General features: G+C 39.7%; 2 protein-coding genes across 3 annotated transcripts; both read right to left on the reverse strand.

The window, feature by feature from the left end:
- Window positions 1-194: 194 nt before the first annotated feature.
- LOC148998891 (alpha/beta-Hydrolases superfamily protein) lies at window positions 195-5,093 on the reverse strand. 2 transcript variants are annotated; one of them, XM_089141633.1, is made up of 3 exons: window positions 4,920-5,093; window positions 915-1,204; window positions 195-773 (listed from the first exon to the last, which is right to left on the reverse strand). In XM_089141633.1, exons 1-3 carry the CDS (start codon window positions 5,016-5,018, stop codon window positions 242-244), a joined length of 921 nt encoding a protein of 306 aa, XP_088997759.1. In that variant the 5' UTR covers window positions 5,019-5,093; the 3' UTR covers window positions 195-241. The 2 variants fall into 2 exon arrangements, with proteins under 2 accessions (XP_088997759.1, XP_088997758.1); XM_089141632.1 differs by having other exon boundaries at window positions 915-1,207; window positions 4,920-5,092.
- A 966-nt stretch (window positions 5,094-6,059) lies between these two features.
- LOC148998892 (uncharacterized) lies at window positions 6,060-7,768 on the reverse strand. Its single transcript, XM_089141639.1, has 2 exons — window positions 7,368-7,768; window positions 6,060-7,275 (listed from the first exon to the last, which is right to left on the reverse strand). Exons 1-2 carry the CDS (start codon window positions 7,728-7,730, stop codon window positions 6,673-6,675), a joined length of 966 nt encoding a protein of 321 aa, XP_088997765.1. The 5' UTR covers window positions 7,731-7,768; the 3' UTR covers window positions 6,060-6,672.
- Window positions 7,769-17,599: the final 9,831 nt, after the last annotated feature.

The raw sequence follows: 17,599 nt of genomic DNA on the forward strand, positions 1-17,599 counted from the left end.
CCACCATGAAGAACAATGAAGTTCTGAAAAACTGTTGATCCGACTTGAGTTGCTTGAAAGGTTGATCACTTTCCACCTATGAGTTATCTAGCAATCCAAGGTCCCTGTAGAAGATCTGGGTTGCTCAAGAAGAGTCCTTTATTACCTTCCCTTTGTAAATAATACTATAAAGAACACACTCAATATGGACTAGATTACACTGAAATAGGTATAAGTGGGAATAATACAAAATGGAAAGCATTCAGTAATTGCTTACAACCAAGGCTTGATTCAGCCAATTTCTCATCATCAGGAATGCCTTGTCTGCATCTGCATCTTCTTCTGGAGACTCAGGCCGGTGAGCAAACCCATGACCACACCCTTCATAAGCAACCACCTTGGAGCCTCTACCAATGCTCTTTTCCATGTCATTTAAGATACTAACTGGGCAAAGTGGATCATTGTCTCCAGAAACAAATAATACAGGGACTTTAACATGGGTTGCTAGGGACTTGTCCATCCTTGTACCATAGAAGCAGACACCCACACCAAAATAGGTATCCTGATCCTGGGCCAGAGTCTCCACTAATCGGCCACCTCCAAAGCAAAAACCAATGACACCAAGCTTCTTTGAGATTCCAGCTGCTATGAATTCATCAACCATCCATTTTGTTGATGCAGCTATATCCTTAGCGACCCTTTCAGGGGCTTGCCTCGCTCGCCACTCTTCAAAATTGGCTTTGGATTGGTCCTTCTTCCATGGATTCCCACGGAACAAATCTGGTACTAGAACACTGCAAATTTGGTTGGAAAATGTATAAGCCAGACATATGGGGAGGCATTTGAAGAACTAAAACTGTGTAACTGAAGAGAATGAAATTAGGTATTCAGAAAGTACAAGAAACAGAGTATGTATAGAAAGCCAAGCAACATACTTGTATCCATTGCAGGCAACACGGTATGCAAAATCCCTTGTAGATGAATCTTCAAATCCGAAAACATCAGACAGTAGAAGTATACCATTTCCATTATTATTCTTCACTGCCTTGAATAGGTTAGAGCGGAAACAGTCCTTACCCTCTCCTAACATAATTTCAAATCCATTTACTAGTTCACAAGCCTCATCATTTATCTCCTCCTCCAGTTTCACCTGACCACATGATACTCTGCAGATGCCATTCTTCTTTGTATAGTATGAGCATCTTTGATGATTGTAAGTGCATATCTTCTGGACAACAACTGAAGCATTAAAGTCAAAAACTGCAGTTTTCCTATAAAACAAACAGTATGGCTAGAACAGTGTTGAAGAATCACATTATGTCAACGGTGATAGGTATCCAAGTTTGTAATCTTTGGACTGGCATTACTTAAAGCATGAATTATAAGTAAACCTGCATTAAAACAGCTGATCTCTCTAGAAAATGTAAATGTTCTTAGACATAAGAAAATAAATCAGTACCAAAAAAAAAAAACACATTTGTTGGCATTATTTTGTTGTTTGTAAAATAAAATTACCTGCAGGAGTCATTCATTACAAGTAATACAAGGACATTTAAATCAACCCTGAAGGAGAAAGTTATTGGTAGCTTTAAGTTACAAAGGAAGCCTCACTCAGAAGGATCTAGCACTGCTTTTCTGTGAACCTACTATAGTTATTTATTTTAATCCAAAAAGAAGGTATAGTCATTTATTCAGGCGTGGCTCATATAGTTCAAGATGGTATCTGAAACAACAAGACAGTAGTAAAGGTGGAGAAAATACTGGTTACCCACACGATGAAAAGGAACACAGCAGTTAAAATTCAAAAAGCCTATCTTTTGCTAAGTTATTGGATTACAGTTCATAACAAGATCAACAAAGAGAAACAAAATAATAAGGTTGTTGATTGTAAGGTTGCACTGCTCGTTATGGACAACCACCTCAACTGAAAACAAACCATTAGATCTGTAGCAAGGTTATGTATTTCAGGTATAGGTAGGGGTGTCAAAACCTAACCCAAACCGTTAAAACCGGACCGAACCGGCCCGCACCAAAGCTTAATGGGCTGTGTTTGGGCTGAACAACCTCAGCCCGCAACGGTTCGGGCTGGGCCGGGCTAGCCCGTGTGTGGCCCGCTAGCCCGAACTGTTTGGCCCGAAACCAGCCCGAACCCGAACCGTTGACACCCCTAGGTATAGGTAAATTTATGGTCAATACAAACAAAACTAATTAGACAGGACATTTCATGTTTTAAGCATGCTAAACCCAAAACCTACCCTAATAAGTGACTGTTAATCCTCATTTAGTGTTTGCAAAAAATTTGTACACACTAGCAGGGAAGAAGAACTTGGTGGATCCTTTTGGCTGAGTTGTCTTGGCTTCACAGCTTATCAAGATAATTGGGGTTGATTTTCTCTTCAACCTGATTTCACATGATTTCAATAGGTTTAGATGCTGTTTCTACCCCCATTAAGGTGATTGCTAGAGTTTTGACCTGACACCTATATGAATTCACATTATTCCAATTGAAACTTGAAGAAATTGGGCCTGGAACCAGGACAAGCACTTGTTTATGCCAGATACTGTTCATAAATAAGCAAATTTTTTTGAATCCAATAAAAATTCTTAATTTCAAATCATTAAAGGATAAAAGTGTCAACCCTAAGTTCAAGAACAAAAACTGGAATTTCAGTCTACTTTTAAATGCTAGGGATTTTTCAAATCTAAAAATCTTAATAGTATAAAACATTGCTAAAACCAAAAGATTGGTAATTTGTTTTGATGTCTAGAAACTTATTTCCATTCAGAACAACTTCTATAAACAATTTTTGCACACCCCAAACTAAGTTTGACTAGGACATAACTCCTTGAATATATTCAATTTAAGCAATCTTAAATTTGTTGGAAAGCTTTCAAACTAATCCAAATTGAATCAATTGATTCTGATATTGAAGGAGTTATATTACGGTTAAACCTTATTCAGTACCACATCCAAAGAACAATGTACACTATAAAACTTCACAAACCCCCAACCCCAAAAAAAAACCTCTTTTCCTTTTCCCATATATTACTCCCACCATTTTTCTCCTCCATGTTTTCTGGGTTGGGCACTGATTTTTTTTTTCACCCAAAAAGTAGAAATGAACCAGGAATCCTACCAGAACTCAAGGCTGAAGACCCATGAAGCCTGTCTGCTAGATCTTACAGATCAAAGGAAAAGAACATCTAGTGCAGTGTCTAGGAGAGGCAACTGTAAAGAGCGTTACCCCTTGCTTTACAGGGTAGTAATCGAACTCCATTAAATGAAATTGTGAGGAAGGGCCTAGCACTTCACCTCATTCTAAAAGGAAAGAAAAGCGAAATTAAAACTGATTCCAACTCCTGCAGCTATAGGCTGTGTTTAAAGTGTCTTAAAGCAGCTGAAATACTGATAAAGAAAGTAAACTGGAAAGGAAACAGGTCCAGACTTACAAGATCCTAAGCCAGCATGACTACTGAAATATAATTAAAAAGAACAAAAGAATAGGACTCTAAGTGATCCTTATGATTTAGATGAACCAGCTTTGAACTACAAAACTGGTTCAACAAGAACCATGCAGTGCTCAATCTCTTATTCCTGTTCCTATCTTAGCCTCTTCAGATCCGTGTAGCCGACACAATTTGTGGGATAGGGTCATGGTTATTATTCTTGCTGTTATTGTTGTTCAGTCTCCTCCATTAGTACTTAATGGTGTACCTAGCATCTAAATCCTCCTCCTTGCAATAAATCATGCAATTTGTCACCCCTCCTCCCTCTATTGTTGTCTCAATTCCCTACATTTTATCAAATTTGATATTTAGTAAATGCAAGGTCATGTTCATGATAAGCGAAGTAAACCCTCCTCTCTACCAACCATTAAATTCTAAGCATAATAAGACCTCAATCATGTACATGGCTTGCAATTTTAATCTAGTATTTGCAGTTCTAGTTTTTTTAACAGAAGGATTTTCATCCAAAACGAAAAGGTAGTTTTGCATTTCTGAAATAAACTCAACTGCAGCTCATCCACAGCTAAATCAAGTGCCACTCACAAAGATTATGCTGCACAGCTTTCATTTCTTGGTCCAAGACAAGTAAGACACAGTCAGAATTTTGAACTTCTTTGGACGAAAATTCAGGCTCTATTCTTTTGCAGATTATCTACACTCTGTACCTTGGAATATGGAAGCATGAAATAGTTTTCAGTTGTGTTCAGTAGGAATTAAAGTTCAGGAAAACATCTGAGTGCAAGCAACTCAGATGAAAATTCCATTATTGGCACGCCACTTGGATCTGTAGCAATTTACCAAAGCTTCATGTCAGACAATGCATTCTCCAACTCCGATGCTAAAGTTGAAATGTACCAATCCAAATCATATTTATTAGGTTATCTGAGCGGACAAAAGAAAGCTTGTTACCCCCATTAGTCTACTAACAGAAAAATTTCAGAAAGAATCAACGCTTTGTCTTCAAGATCCTGTTTTCAAGAAGTCCACAGAATGCGGCTGCTTATAATCAATTCTTAATCATGTTTCAGATGATTCAACAATCAAACTCAATTTTATTTCCTTGGAATGTACTCTGCCCAGCCTAAAATTCCGCCTCTAATTGACCTTGTGATTCATTAATAGTGATATAAAATTCCTCAGAGATGCCTCTGAACAGAAAATAATGGACCAAGAAATGAAAATTTCCCATCCCCAGCAGTCATTTATTAAAGCCTCTAGTAAACACTCTCTGATAACTCAAGCAAGGCAAAATGACAACTTAACAAGACAAAATCACAGAGAGAAATATTATGAAAAGAATCAATAATTTTCCCTACATCTGTTTAAACAGCAAGCAGGAGAACATTTCAGTTGAGAGATGAACAGGTTCAAAAAACAGACTAGGAAATAGTGAACTTACAGACTAGAAAATCAAGGAAGAAGGGTGAACTTACAGAAGAAGGGAAGCACCGGAGAAGAGCAGGTGACAGGAAGTGTGAACGCTGGTGAACCTTTAGAGGGAAGGGAAAGGAAAGGGTTGATGCCAACCCCATCTATTATTGCAGAGACCAGCCAAAGGAGGAAGCTCGGATGACGAATCAATGGCGCCTGTTAATAATATTATGCACAACTATATCCGAGTCACGAATTCAGGCCTCAATCTATTCAACCGGTTTGAATAGAAATAGCGGTTGGACCGGATCTGGTGAAGAAGCAACTTCTTTTTAAGTATTTTTTCAAGGGTAATTTAGTTATTTGAAACATCAGGGAGGTACACGAAACTTCATTTTGTTATTGCCCTAATCGATATTATGGAAGCAGCCATGTTTGAATCAACAAGAACACTTGGAGTAACAACCATGTTTTTCCTTCTTTCTTCTTTTTTTTTTTTTTGTTCCTTATTTAATGTCAGGGACTCAGGGCAATGCTAGTCTTTTTCTTTGATATAAGGGCCAATACTATAAAACCACAAGAGATTAAGGGCAATTTAGAACTATCAATTTATCTAATCATGACTTGATATAACTTTTTATAAATAAAATGTACTATTGTGCAAATTTAAGACCCAGAAGCACTATAAAACCCTCTAAATCTCAAACAATTCTAACCAAGGTTGCTGAGATATAGGACAGATTCAAAGTTGGAAGGTTGATGAAGATCTTGCAAACTAGAGGAAGCTTTCAGCTCCAAATTAGTATTGACTATAGGCCCTTGAGCAGGTACTTTGTGCTCCAAAACCCAGCAAAGTTCTGGTGGCTGGCTGAGGATATGTGAAAGCCTGAAGTTGCAGTTGCGGATCAGCTTTGAGATTCAGCAGTAATCCTCAAAATGAATTGGTCATCACAAGAACAAATTATGCAGCAGTCATGGGTATGAAAGCACTTGTGTTGATAAAGGAGAAACAACAGAAGAGCTCAACTGCAATCGAGGCAAAAGTAGACAAGATAGAAGCGTAAGGGGTAGTGGTAATGGCTATCTCACCCAAAAGCTATCTCAGCTGCTGAGACTAGGACCTCCCATAACAGATGGCAAACGTAGATGGAACAATGACTGCTAAAAAAAAGATTTTACAAGCAATCACCATCAAAACTTGGATTTTGAATTTTTATATGGTGGCATTATTTTTAAAATAAGAAAATATTTCTTCAGGAGCCCAAATGATCTCCTAATAATGGTTCTTAATGACAAATGGTGCAAAAACTAAATAGTTCATCCTGTCCTTGTGGTTTTCTATCCGTCAAACCATATTTGATGATATCAAACATTCGGAGCCATATAGCCAGGTTTGTGTGTATTTAGAACCAACAAGACAGCATTTTCCTACATAATTAAGATTAACTGGTGAAATTTCAACAAATAACTTAGAGCTAAAATCTTGATTATAATAAATCCACAGAAATTTGATATACTACCTCTGGTGGTGGATGTGGAAGCTCAGACCTGGAGTGCGGATGGCTTTCCCATAATGTTCAATTGTCATGTGTTGTTCCATAACAAACAAAGCCATTACTTTTAAAACATAGTAAATCAAAACATTTACATGAAATATGAGTCTTAAAAGAGAAAATCGATACACATTATGGATCCTTACATGTCCAACTTTAAGACATGGCAATTAAAACATCCACATTACAAGTCTTACACTAAGAAAGATACTAAAATCCTTAAATGGGTTCAAACAAACATATTAGTATATATCAGTGTATATCAAATAAGAGATCCAGACTCTTCTCTTATTTTCCTCTCAATTGCTCTTAAAAGCCAAGGTAAGCGAGCCACTCCATTCATCGAAATGAAGGCTTGTCTTTTATTTCGATCCTCCAATACCTCCAAAGCCACTACATGGTGGTTGCTACCAATCTCAATCCCATCTAAAGTGTCAAGAATCTTATAAGCTTTCTCAAATGTTGTATCTATCTTTTCTCCATTTATATCTACTTTTTTGCTATTTATGTAGGCTGCCATACCTGCTACTCTATGTGTTTCCAGAGCAATCAATTTCTCAAGAGCCTCTCCTATACAGTCACTACTCTTTGATCTCTTCGATGACGCCATACTACTTCTCTTTTGCTTCTTATTTTTCGTCATATCCGACAATTCAATTGGCAAGTCATCATCACTAGAATCATCAGGATTTAAATTTACTGCACTATTGGAAGCAGATACCACATTTGGTGTTGTTGGTCGTGGCTCATTTTCAGTGGTGCAAATTGTACCATCGCCATCAACAGCAGGACCTTGGAACAATTCTTGTAGTTCTTCTTCATATTCCAAGGGGCCATCCTTTAAGTGCTTCCCATGGGGAAACCTCTGCAATTTTATTGGCAAAAAATAATTATCCAAGATTATTTCAAATTCCAAAACTGTAAAATTAAGGTAAGATTTGCTGTTGAGGGGTGTACCTTTACATAGTCATCCCAATGCTCTTTACTAGGTAGTTCGAGAATACCTAGATCCATGTTCCACCCCCAACCGTCAGTCTTATTTTTCAAATACAACCATCCATTCCACATTCCTTTCAAAACGTTCCATTTATTCTTGAGTTGCATCTTGGTTACTTTCTTCTCACATTTCTTGTTATATTCTTGCAACATCCAGGCCCAACCAGCCTTTGTGAAATTTGTATTCACCTTTTGCCCATTACGCAAACATTCACGTCCAATACTGATTAGCAATTTGGTCCTCTCATCAGTCCAACAATATTTCTCTCTTAGACCCTTCGAATCATCTGCCATATGTACTCCAACTCCCTTTCCACGATCCATCTAAAATAAATCCTGCTCACAATAAATAAATAAAAGTTGTAAAACATAATGCTAAATCATTGCAAAGTGTATATCATGTATCAAGTCTGGTATACACAAGATGAATATGTGATGTTCCCAAAATGAAATCTAATATTCTTTTTCCAAATACCTAACAACATCCATTTTACAACTGCATTAGTGAATCAGTGATAATTATGGAAGTAAACTAACATATTTAGTTTCTAATACCGAAGCTTGATCCTCAACCAAAAAACAACATAACCAATAAAAAAACACGACAGGAATAATTGACTATTCAGACTGAAAAAGGAAATGTAGTAGGGGATGCTGTAACAGATCCATGTCTTCATTCTAGTAACCAAGCATTAAATGGAGTGAACATAGATGTAGGCCCATCATATGGTTGAGAAGAATTGGGCTGCTATTGTAGGCTTCTTGTATCAATGTTAATTTTAATAATTTTCAAAATTTATTAGCTATTGGCTCACAGCTTAACTTTTTGAACATTATATATATAGGATGTTGTTTTGGAAGCAAAGTATATCCTTGACTCATCAGATAACGGTGCTCTTTACGATTGATTGGTTTGCATATAACCACTCAAGTTTTGTTTATAAAAAGACACAGAAATATGGGTTAACATTCATAAAAAGAAGGCAGTGCACCTAACTTAATCAATTTTAACTGCCATGTAGATTACCAGGGAAACAAGCTGATAGGAACCAGATTTTCCCGGTTGCCAGTAATTGATTTTCCCTTACAATTGCTGATCACTACTTGCCAAACCAATAGCTCAACCATAGCTGAAACAACTCACCAAGAATAACAAGGAAAAACAGAGGACATTAACAATGGAGTTCTTTCTATATTGTGTTAATGGAAATTAACATGGACTGCACTGCACTCGATTAACAGCAAACACCCTTCAAGACTTAAATTCACCTCTACTCTAGCACCCACCAAGGGTTTTTCCCTCACGTACAAGCACAGGCTATCCCTTTCTCCTACTGACGTAACCAGCACAGCAAGCATAGGGCCCATCAAAACTTGGACCAAAAGCCAGACCCAATTGGCGCACCAAGGAGCTCAAAACCTTCAGAAGGGCAATTTGGTCATTTCCTGGCCCCCTTGAACACCCAAAGGATTAAGCAGATTCCAGAATAATCTTAGGATCCTATATTTACTTTTAGTTTTTCAGTATGATTAGTGGTTAGAGTCCTTGTCTGTGCAGGAGTCCTAATGGAATCCAATTTTCAAGAAAAATGCCTTCTAGAATTTGGTTAATTATTTTTGCAAGTTATTTTTAATTTGAAGACCTCTAGAAGACTCCATTCTAATTTGTTTTATTATGTTGTTTCCAAAGTGGATTCCCTAGTTTGAGTCCAATTAAGTTTCCTTGGTAGAGTCTTAGTCTATTTCCCTCAAAGTGTAAGGCTATGTAAACCCCCCCCCCACCTCATTGTAGTCAAATCAGTTGAGAATCAATAAGAAATCAAAGACTTGGAGTAGTGGGAAGCTAGCTCACAACCTGGGTTTGAGGGTTTAAGAGTTTTTTATTAAATTCTGCAGTTCTTCATCATCATCTTCTAATCGTCAGTGGCAGCTTTGAAGTTTCATCCAGACCAGTAGTGACTCAACCAGCCCCCCCCCCCCCAAAAAAAAACCCCCCCCCCCCCCCCCCCCCCCCCCCCCCCCCCCCCGCCCCCCCCCCCCCCCCCCCCCCCCCCCCCGGCGCCCCCCCCCCCCCTCCAAGTAAAACCCTAGAAAACCCCAACCCCTTCCCTCTATCACCCTATGCCCTAGGCTCGCACCTCCCTCCCCTACCTTTTCCTACTTCTGAACCCACCTACAGTCCATTCCTTGAAGTGGCAAAATTTTCCTGCACCATCTTCTTCATTAAGATCCTAAACCCTAATTCCATTACAGACCTTATATCTCCTCAACCCCTTACCCAAAGCCAAAAACCCTTTCAAGATTACCTTCCCCTACATCTTCTCTACCTCCCTTCCAAACCCCAACCCTAACCATGAGCCCATACTCATTAAGAGACCTAAACTAACAAACCCTAACTTGGGAATTCTCTGAAATTACAGTTTGTGTAAAACAGAATATTTTCCTTCAATTTCAGATCTCTTTCTAACCTAGCCGAACCCTAAACCCTATCCAAATCAACGCTAGACCTAGCTATACCTAGATCTAATAGTGGAGAACCCAAACAAGCCTAGCCGCAGGCATCCTTGAGTGTTTTAAACTCAATCCAGTTGCTGTCCATGGAGTTTCAGACATAGACAGTGAAGTTTCAAACCCTAATTGATCAATTGAGAGGATACTTGAAGAGAACAGCTGCTGTCCAATAATTCCAGGCCTTAGCAGTAATGTTACAAGCCTAAAATCGCTGATTCCTTTGAAATTTTGCCCCAAACAGCAAGGTACTGAGCCCTAGATTGCCTGATGCATTCTTAGAAAAGATCCTACTACTGGCCTTGTAATCTAGGGTTACATCACCCACTTACTAATGTAACAAACGAATCCTACTCGCTTTCCACATAAGCCAGCATGAGAGTGGTTGCTCCCACAGGACCCTGCCACCTATCCCTGTAGCTGATTTTGTTCCTCCACATGTTTGTTTTGTTTGGTTTTCATCCCCTACAACTCTTCTATCGCTACAGTGTATGCTCCTAAGAGCTAAGACCAAGGTTTAAAGTATCTGTTGGTATCATTTTGTATATGCCGATACGTATTGGTATCACAAGCTTTCGATACAATACAATACAGAACGATACGTCTCTGGATTTTACTTTAGATAATGTTTCATTTGTCTCTCAAATGTATCGGCAAAACAATACTATACGACGATACATACATTTTTACTAATTAAAATATTTATTTATTTATCACTAGTATCGATGCATATCGAACTAGGGGTGCAAGTTTGGCCCTGGCGGCCCTAACCCGCCCTAAGCCCGCCCTGAGCCCGATTAGGGCTTGGGCTAAAGATTTTGGCCCTAAGGCGGGTTAGGGCCAAAATATTTTGGCCCTGAACTAGGGCCAAGGGCGGGCCTGGGATTACTCTCTGGCCCGCCCAGCCCATCCCAGTCCGTCCCTGATTTTGGGCCTAATCTTGGCCCTGATTTTGGCCCTGATTTTGGCCCTGATTCTGACCCTGATTCTGACCCTGATTTTGGCCCTGATTCGAACCCTGATTCTGACCCTGATTTTGGCCCTGATTCTGACCCTGATTCTGACCCTGATTTTGGCCCTGATTCTGACCCTGATCTTGGCCCTAATTCTAGCCCTGGTTTTGGCCTTGATTCTGACCCTGATCTTGACCCTGATCCTAGCCCTGATATTGGTCCTAATATTAGCCTTGATCTAGGCCCATGATTTTGGCATTGATTTAAGTCTGGACCCTCCACCCATATGGAGAGGAATTAATTATAATCCACATGGGTGAATATTTGACATGTGTCAAATTTTAAAAACATGATCATGTTTTATAAAAAATTAATAAAAATAAATTATATCTTCATTACCAATGTATTAAGCATCCACCTAATTTTGGCCCGATCCTAACCATAATTTTGGCTCTAGTCTTAATTTTATTTGACGCTGATCATGTATTAGATTTTTACCCTAATCTTCACATCAACATTGATATAATTATAAATCTCGACTTAGACCTTCAGTCATTTTGATCATATTAGACTATGAGTTCACTTTTATATTATTTTCCAGATAATTTTTATTTTTCGAACTAAGTCATTTTTAGTTCCAAAAAATCATTGATTTTTTTTTTAATTTTTTTATTAAGGCGAGATAATATATATAAATAATAAAAGCTAGTATATAGAGAATTAATATCTAACAAATCTACACCCCAACTTCTCATCATGAATATTGACATCTTTCTTTTGCCTCCAATGTGATATTTCAGGAAAAAAAAAACTTATTAAGGACAGATAGCTATGTTTGTAACTAAAATATAATTTTCTTTAACTACGAAAAAAATATCAATACTAAATTATCATTAACAAAGTTTTGAATATGATTTTTTTTTTTTTTTTTTTTTTGAATAAGGATATCAATGAGAGGGGTTTTCAATTTCCATCACCAAAGTAATGAGAGAGGTTTTCAATTTCCATCATCAAAGCAATGAGAGACTTTGAGAGATCAATATAGAATTATGGAGTATGAATTTATTTATGTTTAAAACAACACTATCAACTTATTGACTATTTTATCATTTTGTCTGAGCTTGAATCATTTTATATTTCTATGTTATTTTTAATTTATTTATGATATTTTTATTTTTATTATTATTATTATTGTTTTTTTATGAATTTAAATTTGATATTTTAGGTTCAAGGATAGGACCAATTAAGGCTAGGGCCAAGATAGGGTCAATCAGGGCCAGAGACAAGGCTAATCAGGGTCAGGGTCAATTAGGGCCAAAGACAGGGCCAATCAGGGCTAGGGACTGGGCCAATCAGGGTCAGGGCCAATCAAGGCTAGGGACAGGGACAGGGCCAATCAGGGCCAATCAGGACTAGGGACAGGGCCAATCAGGGATAATCAGGGCCAATCAGGGCTATGGATAGGGCCAATCAGGGCCAACCCATCCTGACCAGGCCCAATTAGGGCCAATTAGGGCCGGAATGGGCTTGGCTTGGCCCTGTAGGGCTTAGGGCCAGGGACAATAATCATTGGCCCTGAACTAGGGTCAGGGCGGGAATGGGCTCAGATTAAAACATATAGGGCTGGGCTTGGGATTGCCAAAGCCCGGCCCAGCCCGGCCCAGTTGCAGCCCTATATCGAACCGATACAAGTCGATACACACCGATACGTGCTGATACATAATGAACCAGCTTCAAAAAGGCAAGAACAACGGTTTCTTTCCAGAGAAGGAACTCAATCTCTCTCATACAAGTTGCAGAGTAGTAGCCAGCCTTCCTCCTCGTCAGCTGCTGCTCCTGTGACTTCTCCAAATCCTCTAAATAGTAGTCGCTGCCGCCTCTTCTCCACTATTTTTCTTCTTCTTTGCCCCACTCCCATCTGCTTGTTCTTTTTCGTGCAATCATGCTACCCGTATTGTAAACGACAAGGTTTTGGAGCTGAAATAACCGTTCGTGTTCGTCGAGCTGCTCTAACATTCATTGATGATGTTAAATATTAAGTAACAATAGCTGGGCATTAAGGTACATTTTAACCTCTGTAACAAAGATCTGTTTCACTGGGATTCATCGTTGCAGCCTAAGAATCATAATTTTTTTTTTTGTAGCAGGCAACTTTATATATTGGGGATGGGGGTATTACATAATAGGCAGGGCTATGGCCCTAGCCCCAAGGGGCTTCAAACTCTGAACTCCTACTCAGCGTTGTTGGTTTTTTACCAACTAAGCCACCCTTCAAAGTAAAGAATCATAATTTTGAATATAAAATCTCGAAGGGATGTGATTGTTTAGAACAAAGTTTTTCTTAAGTATAATGAAAAAACCCAATCTTAAGAGTGTCATGTCTTCTTGGTTAAACATATTTAAGTAATGGGTGCATGACAAAATGATTATATATTAGCTATACCTACTGTTTTTTGTTCAAATTCGACTATTTCCTCATATATTTTGTTCAAATTCGACTATCTCCTCTATTCAATTCTACATCCATCAATACATATCTACAATACGAAGTAAAAAGTCTCTTAAAGCACCCGATCGATACATTACCGATACGCAATACTTTAAACCTTGCCTAAGATTGTGTCTTATGAATACATCACCCCTTCAATTTCACCTTTCCCTCAAGATGAAACTGATCTTTCGCCCAGCGTGGCTAGTGCCATGCACCTCCCATCTCTTGCCAGGGTCCCCTCCCTCTTCCGCATGTAGTAGCAGGACCTTGAGTTGCTTGTACGAACACTAATGGATCTTGGAATAAGGTGCGTAGCAGTGGAATCATAAGACTTTATCCATCTTGGCTTTAATTTCTTCCGGCGTGAGCCAATGAGAGCGACTGTTGCTGGCATTTCCGCTGGGTGTTGTCGCTGCCCGAGACAACAACAGAGCTGAGATTGTAGAGTGTGCAGTGGGTTGGTTCATAATAGTTTGGTCCGCCTGCCTGCAGCAATTGGGTTGGTCCCAGTTCTCGAAGTTGGACCATAATTTGTATTAGCTTCGGGGCCATTTGGGCTGATTATCCCAAAATTTAAGTAGCTTTGGGTTCCATTGGATCTTTTTGCTATGGGCTGGGTACTTAAGGTTTTCGGGTGCCATGAAGGACACAATTCTTTGCCTCGATGGATAGGGCCAGATCCAAGATCCAAGTCAAGGTCATGGGAGCAAATATCTGTATCTCAGCCCTAATGTGTTCAGCAAGTCCTGCCATGAAACCTTCTCTCAGCCAAGCTTCATTTTGAGCTCCGGCAGAGATTGATAGGGCATTGAAGCTTTCACAGTAGTCTATGACAGTCCCTCCTTGCCAGAATGCAATCAAGGCTTCTTGTAGGGTTTCTTGTTACAGCAAACAGAATCTTCTCCTCATCTCCAACTCATTCCAATAAACAATCAGTTACTAAACTCACAAAATTGTAACCACCCTAGAGCCACCTCTTCAAAGCATACTGACACCGTTTTCATCCTCTCTTCGCTAGTGAGTTCATGTGGGCAAAGAACCTCTCAGCTTGTGCAATCCACCAGATTGGGTCCTCACCTAAGATGACATATCTAAATGGCACAAAAAATAGACTCATCTCCCCTGAAGTTTAATCTCGTGGCTTTGCTCCCCCAAGAATCCTCACTACACACTATCCTCTACCAGTGGTTCAGACCTCTCTGTTACCCCCCCAAGGTCACCTCTTGCTACATCGAGTTCTACAGTTTTACCATGCATCAGGTATTCTCATAACTCAGTTTTAAATGCCTGATTGCTTTGCTGCTTCTTTGAACCCAGGTTCAAGCCAAGAGTAGACATCTGACCTTGCAACTCTTTCCTCGCCAACTCAAGTTCATCAACCCAGGGCTTCATTCAGCTTCTAACATTCCCTAGGATCAAGGTGCTCTAATACCACGATCATAGGAACCTGACTTTCTCATTGCCAATCTTGCACTTCTCCCTTACAATTGTCGATCAATTCTTAACCGAACCAATAGCTCAACCATGGTTGAAGCAACTCAGCAAGAATAACAAGGAATAACCAAGGATATTAACAATGGAATTCATTTTGTATTGCATTAATGGAAATTAACACGGAGTGTGCTGGACTCGATTAACATTAGACACCCTACAAGACTTGATCTACCCCTAACACCTACCAAGGATCTTCCCCTCACCTAAAAACACAGTTCGTCCCTTCCCTTTACGAAATTCTCCTTCCCTTTTCCCTTTCTCCTTGTTGCTGCACAATCCTGTTCGTCCCTTCAGCCGGTTGAACCTGCAAAGATGAGCTCGATCGTGGAGGTCGAGTTTTCACCTCCAACGATCTAGTTAGAAATCCGACTAAGGAAGGCAAGAAAGTAATGAACAATAACAATAATAATACGAATAGTGATGGCTCTCTTCAGCGTACCTTTCTCTTGTGCCTCCTTACCTTTTTATAGATTTTCTATGTACGAGTTCGGATGGGACTCAAAACTTTAATTAGTCATTGAGTCCTACTCAAACATGAGTGATTGAGTCCTGACTGAACATTATCTCTTTGGCTAGAATCTTATCCATATTACCTTGTTATTCAGCCTTTGTATTAATTCATCCGACCTGGGATTGGTCGGTCTAACTTGGTCCGATCTGGTTGGGCGAAGCTCAAACTGTCCTGGTTTGGTTGATCTGGTCGAACTGGGCCTAAACCGAACTGGTTCAGGTTTATTTATTCTTTCCTCATCATAAGCCCCCCAGTCTTTGGAATCCGGTCTTCAGGCTGTTCGGATTGTGGAGACTTTTACGCTTGAATATGGGTGATGAAGCTTAGGCAACCCGACCAACATAACTTGTATTTAGTAGGTTGATAAAAGGCTAGTTTTAGAGCTGACGTCATTTGACAAGCAGCTGCACCAACGTAGCTGACAAAGGCGGCGCACGTTCTCTGAGGATGTCATGCTGCTGGCACGTGGCTACGTCTTTATGGCCTCTCATGATGACATTTTATTTTATTTACAAAATGCTCAAACTCCAACCGTTTTTATCACTTAATTTCCAGCCTTCTGATTGGAACCCTTTTGAAGCCCTAAGGTCTCAGATCTCTGTGGATCATCAGATGAAGGGGTTTCTTTAGGGTCGTCGAATTAAGATCTCTTTGGGAGGTTCTATAGACTTCCTTTTTGATCCTTTAGATTAGGATTTTTTTTTTGGGAGAATATAAAGCCCTTCGTCTTCCATTTCTTTTCATCGTTTTTTGTCTGAGTTCTAGTTCGTGAAGAAGGTGAACAGTGTTGCTTGCATCTTTTGCTCCTCCCCCCTCCATAGAAGCTTCGTTTGTTGATTCTTTCCACCAGTAAGTTCGTCCTCCTCTCCTGAATCTTTTGATAGTCTTAGTTTTTTGTTTCGTGCTTTATTCTGAGCATATGTTCTTTTTCCTTTTCTTTGAACTCTGCTTGTCATTTCTTCCATTTATGACACTGTAACCGTAGCTTTTACTTGGTGATGGGTATTAAAATGAAAGCTTCCAGACCTTCTAAGATTCCTTCCGAACATCCACCTAGTGGGGCTGTTCGTTCTGGGGGTAATGAGGCTTCTTCTTCTGGGTACAGTGACATTGAGAGTGATACCTTTGTTAACCCTTCCTTATCTCCTGGTGTTCGTCCCAACCTGCTTAGTGATGAGGAGTTTAGGACTTTGAGTATTCGTGGTCGGTTTAGTAAAAACAAGCTAAGATGGCTGTCCAAACTTTCCCCTTCAGAACTTGATTTTGAAAGAAGTCGCCCTAGGAGCTCCAAACATATAGATTTGATCCGAGCAGTTCAGGCCCCAGCTTTTATCCTTCAGAGCTAACTGAGAGTGACTTGGAACTTATCCAAGCTCGGTTTGCTATACCAGATAATTTTGTGCTTAGAGTCCCTGCTTCTTATGAGCGGGCTCACCGACCTCTTTCCGGTGAGTTCGTTGTGTATGAAGATGCCTTTGTTAGTGGATTTAGGCTCCCCGTGCACCCGGTCTTTGTTGATACTCTTAACCAGTTTGGGATGTGCCCAGGGATGCGCCAAATAGTTGGCGTAACTTAATCTGTTTTTGGGGCTTTTGTAAACAAAAAGAGGTCGGTGTGACTCCGACCTTGAATTTGTTCCTCCAATTTTTTATAAGAAACAAGAGCAGAGTCGTTGGTTCTATCTTTCCAAACGAACTGCTTTGCAGTCGGATGGGAGGGAAACTTTGTTGGAACAGGAACTCTTCCCTCAAATACAAAAGGTTGGAGGTCTAGATATTTCTTTGTTCGCCCTCCTTCTCCTTCTGATTTTCCAACCTCTTGGCCAAAAAGTCCTAGGGAAGGTTCAAATACTCCTCCCCTTTCATCGTCCGAGCAGGAAGCAAGGGATCGTATTCGGATGATTCCTACTGAAGATCGAAACTTGCTTGCTGTAAATGGATTTTGTCCGGAATATCCCAATATTCTTCATCATTGGGGTTTCTTGACCGGTAAGATGTGTGCTTTTGGTTTTTGCTTTAAATCATCCTTATTTTGCCAAGTAAACTTACTCAGGAGATGATGCAGTGTTGCTCGGTGAGGATGATCTGGCCGATGTTGCAGAGTCTATGTTAGAGGTGGAAGCAAAGCATCCGACCAAGCCAGACAAAGGAAAGGCTGATCGGGCTTCTCCATCTAAAGATAAGAAGTCTTCTGGCAAAGATAAATCTTCCCGTGTTCGGAAAGATAACCCCTCTGA

Source organism: Hakea prostrata, unplaced genomic scaffold (assembly GCF_041222555.1).
Source record: "Hakea prostrata isolate BN-2017 unplaced genomic scaffold, UWA_Hpros_2 contig_100, whole genome shotgun sequence".
NCBI classification, from domain to species: Eukaryota; Viridiplantae; Streptophyta; class Magnoliopsida; order Proteales; family Proteaceae; genus Hakea; species Hakea prostrata.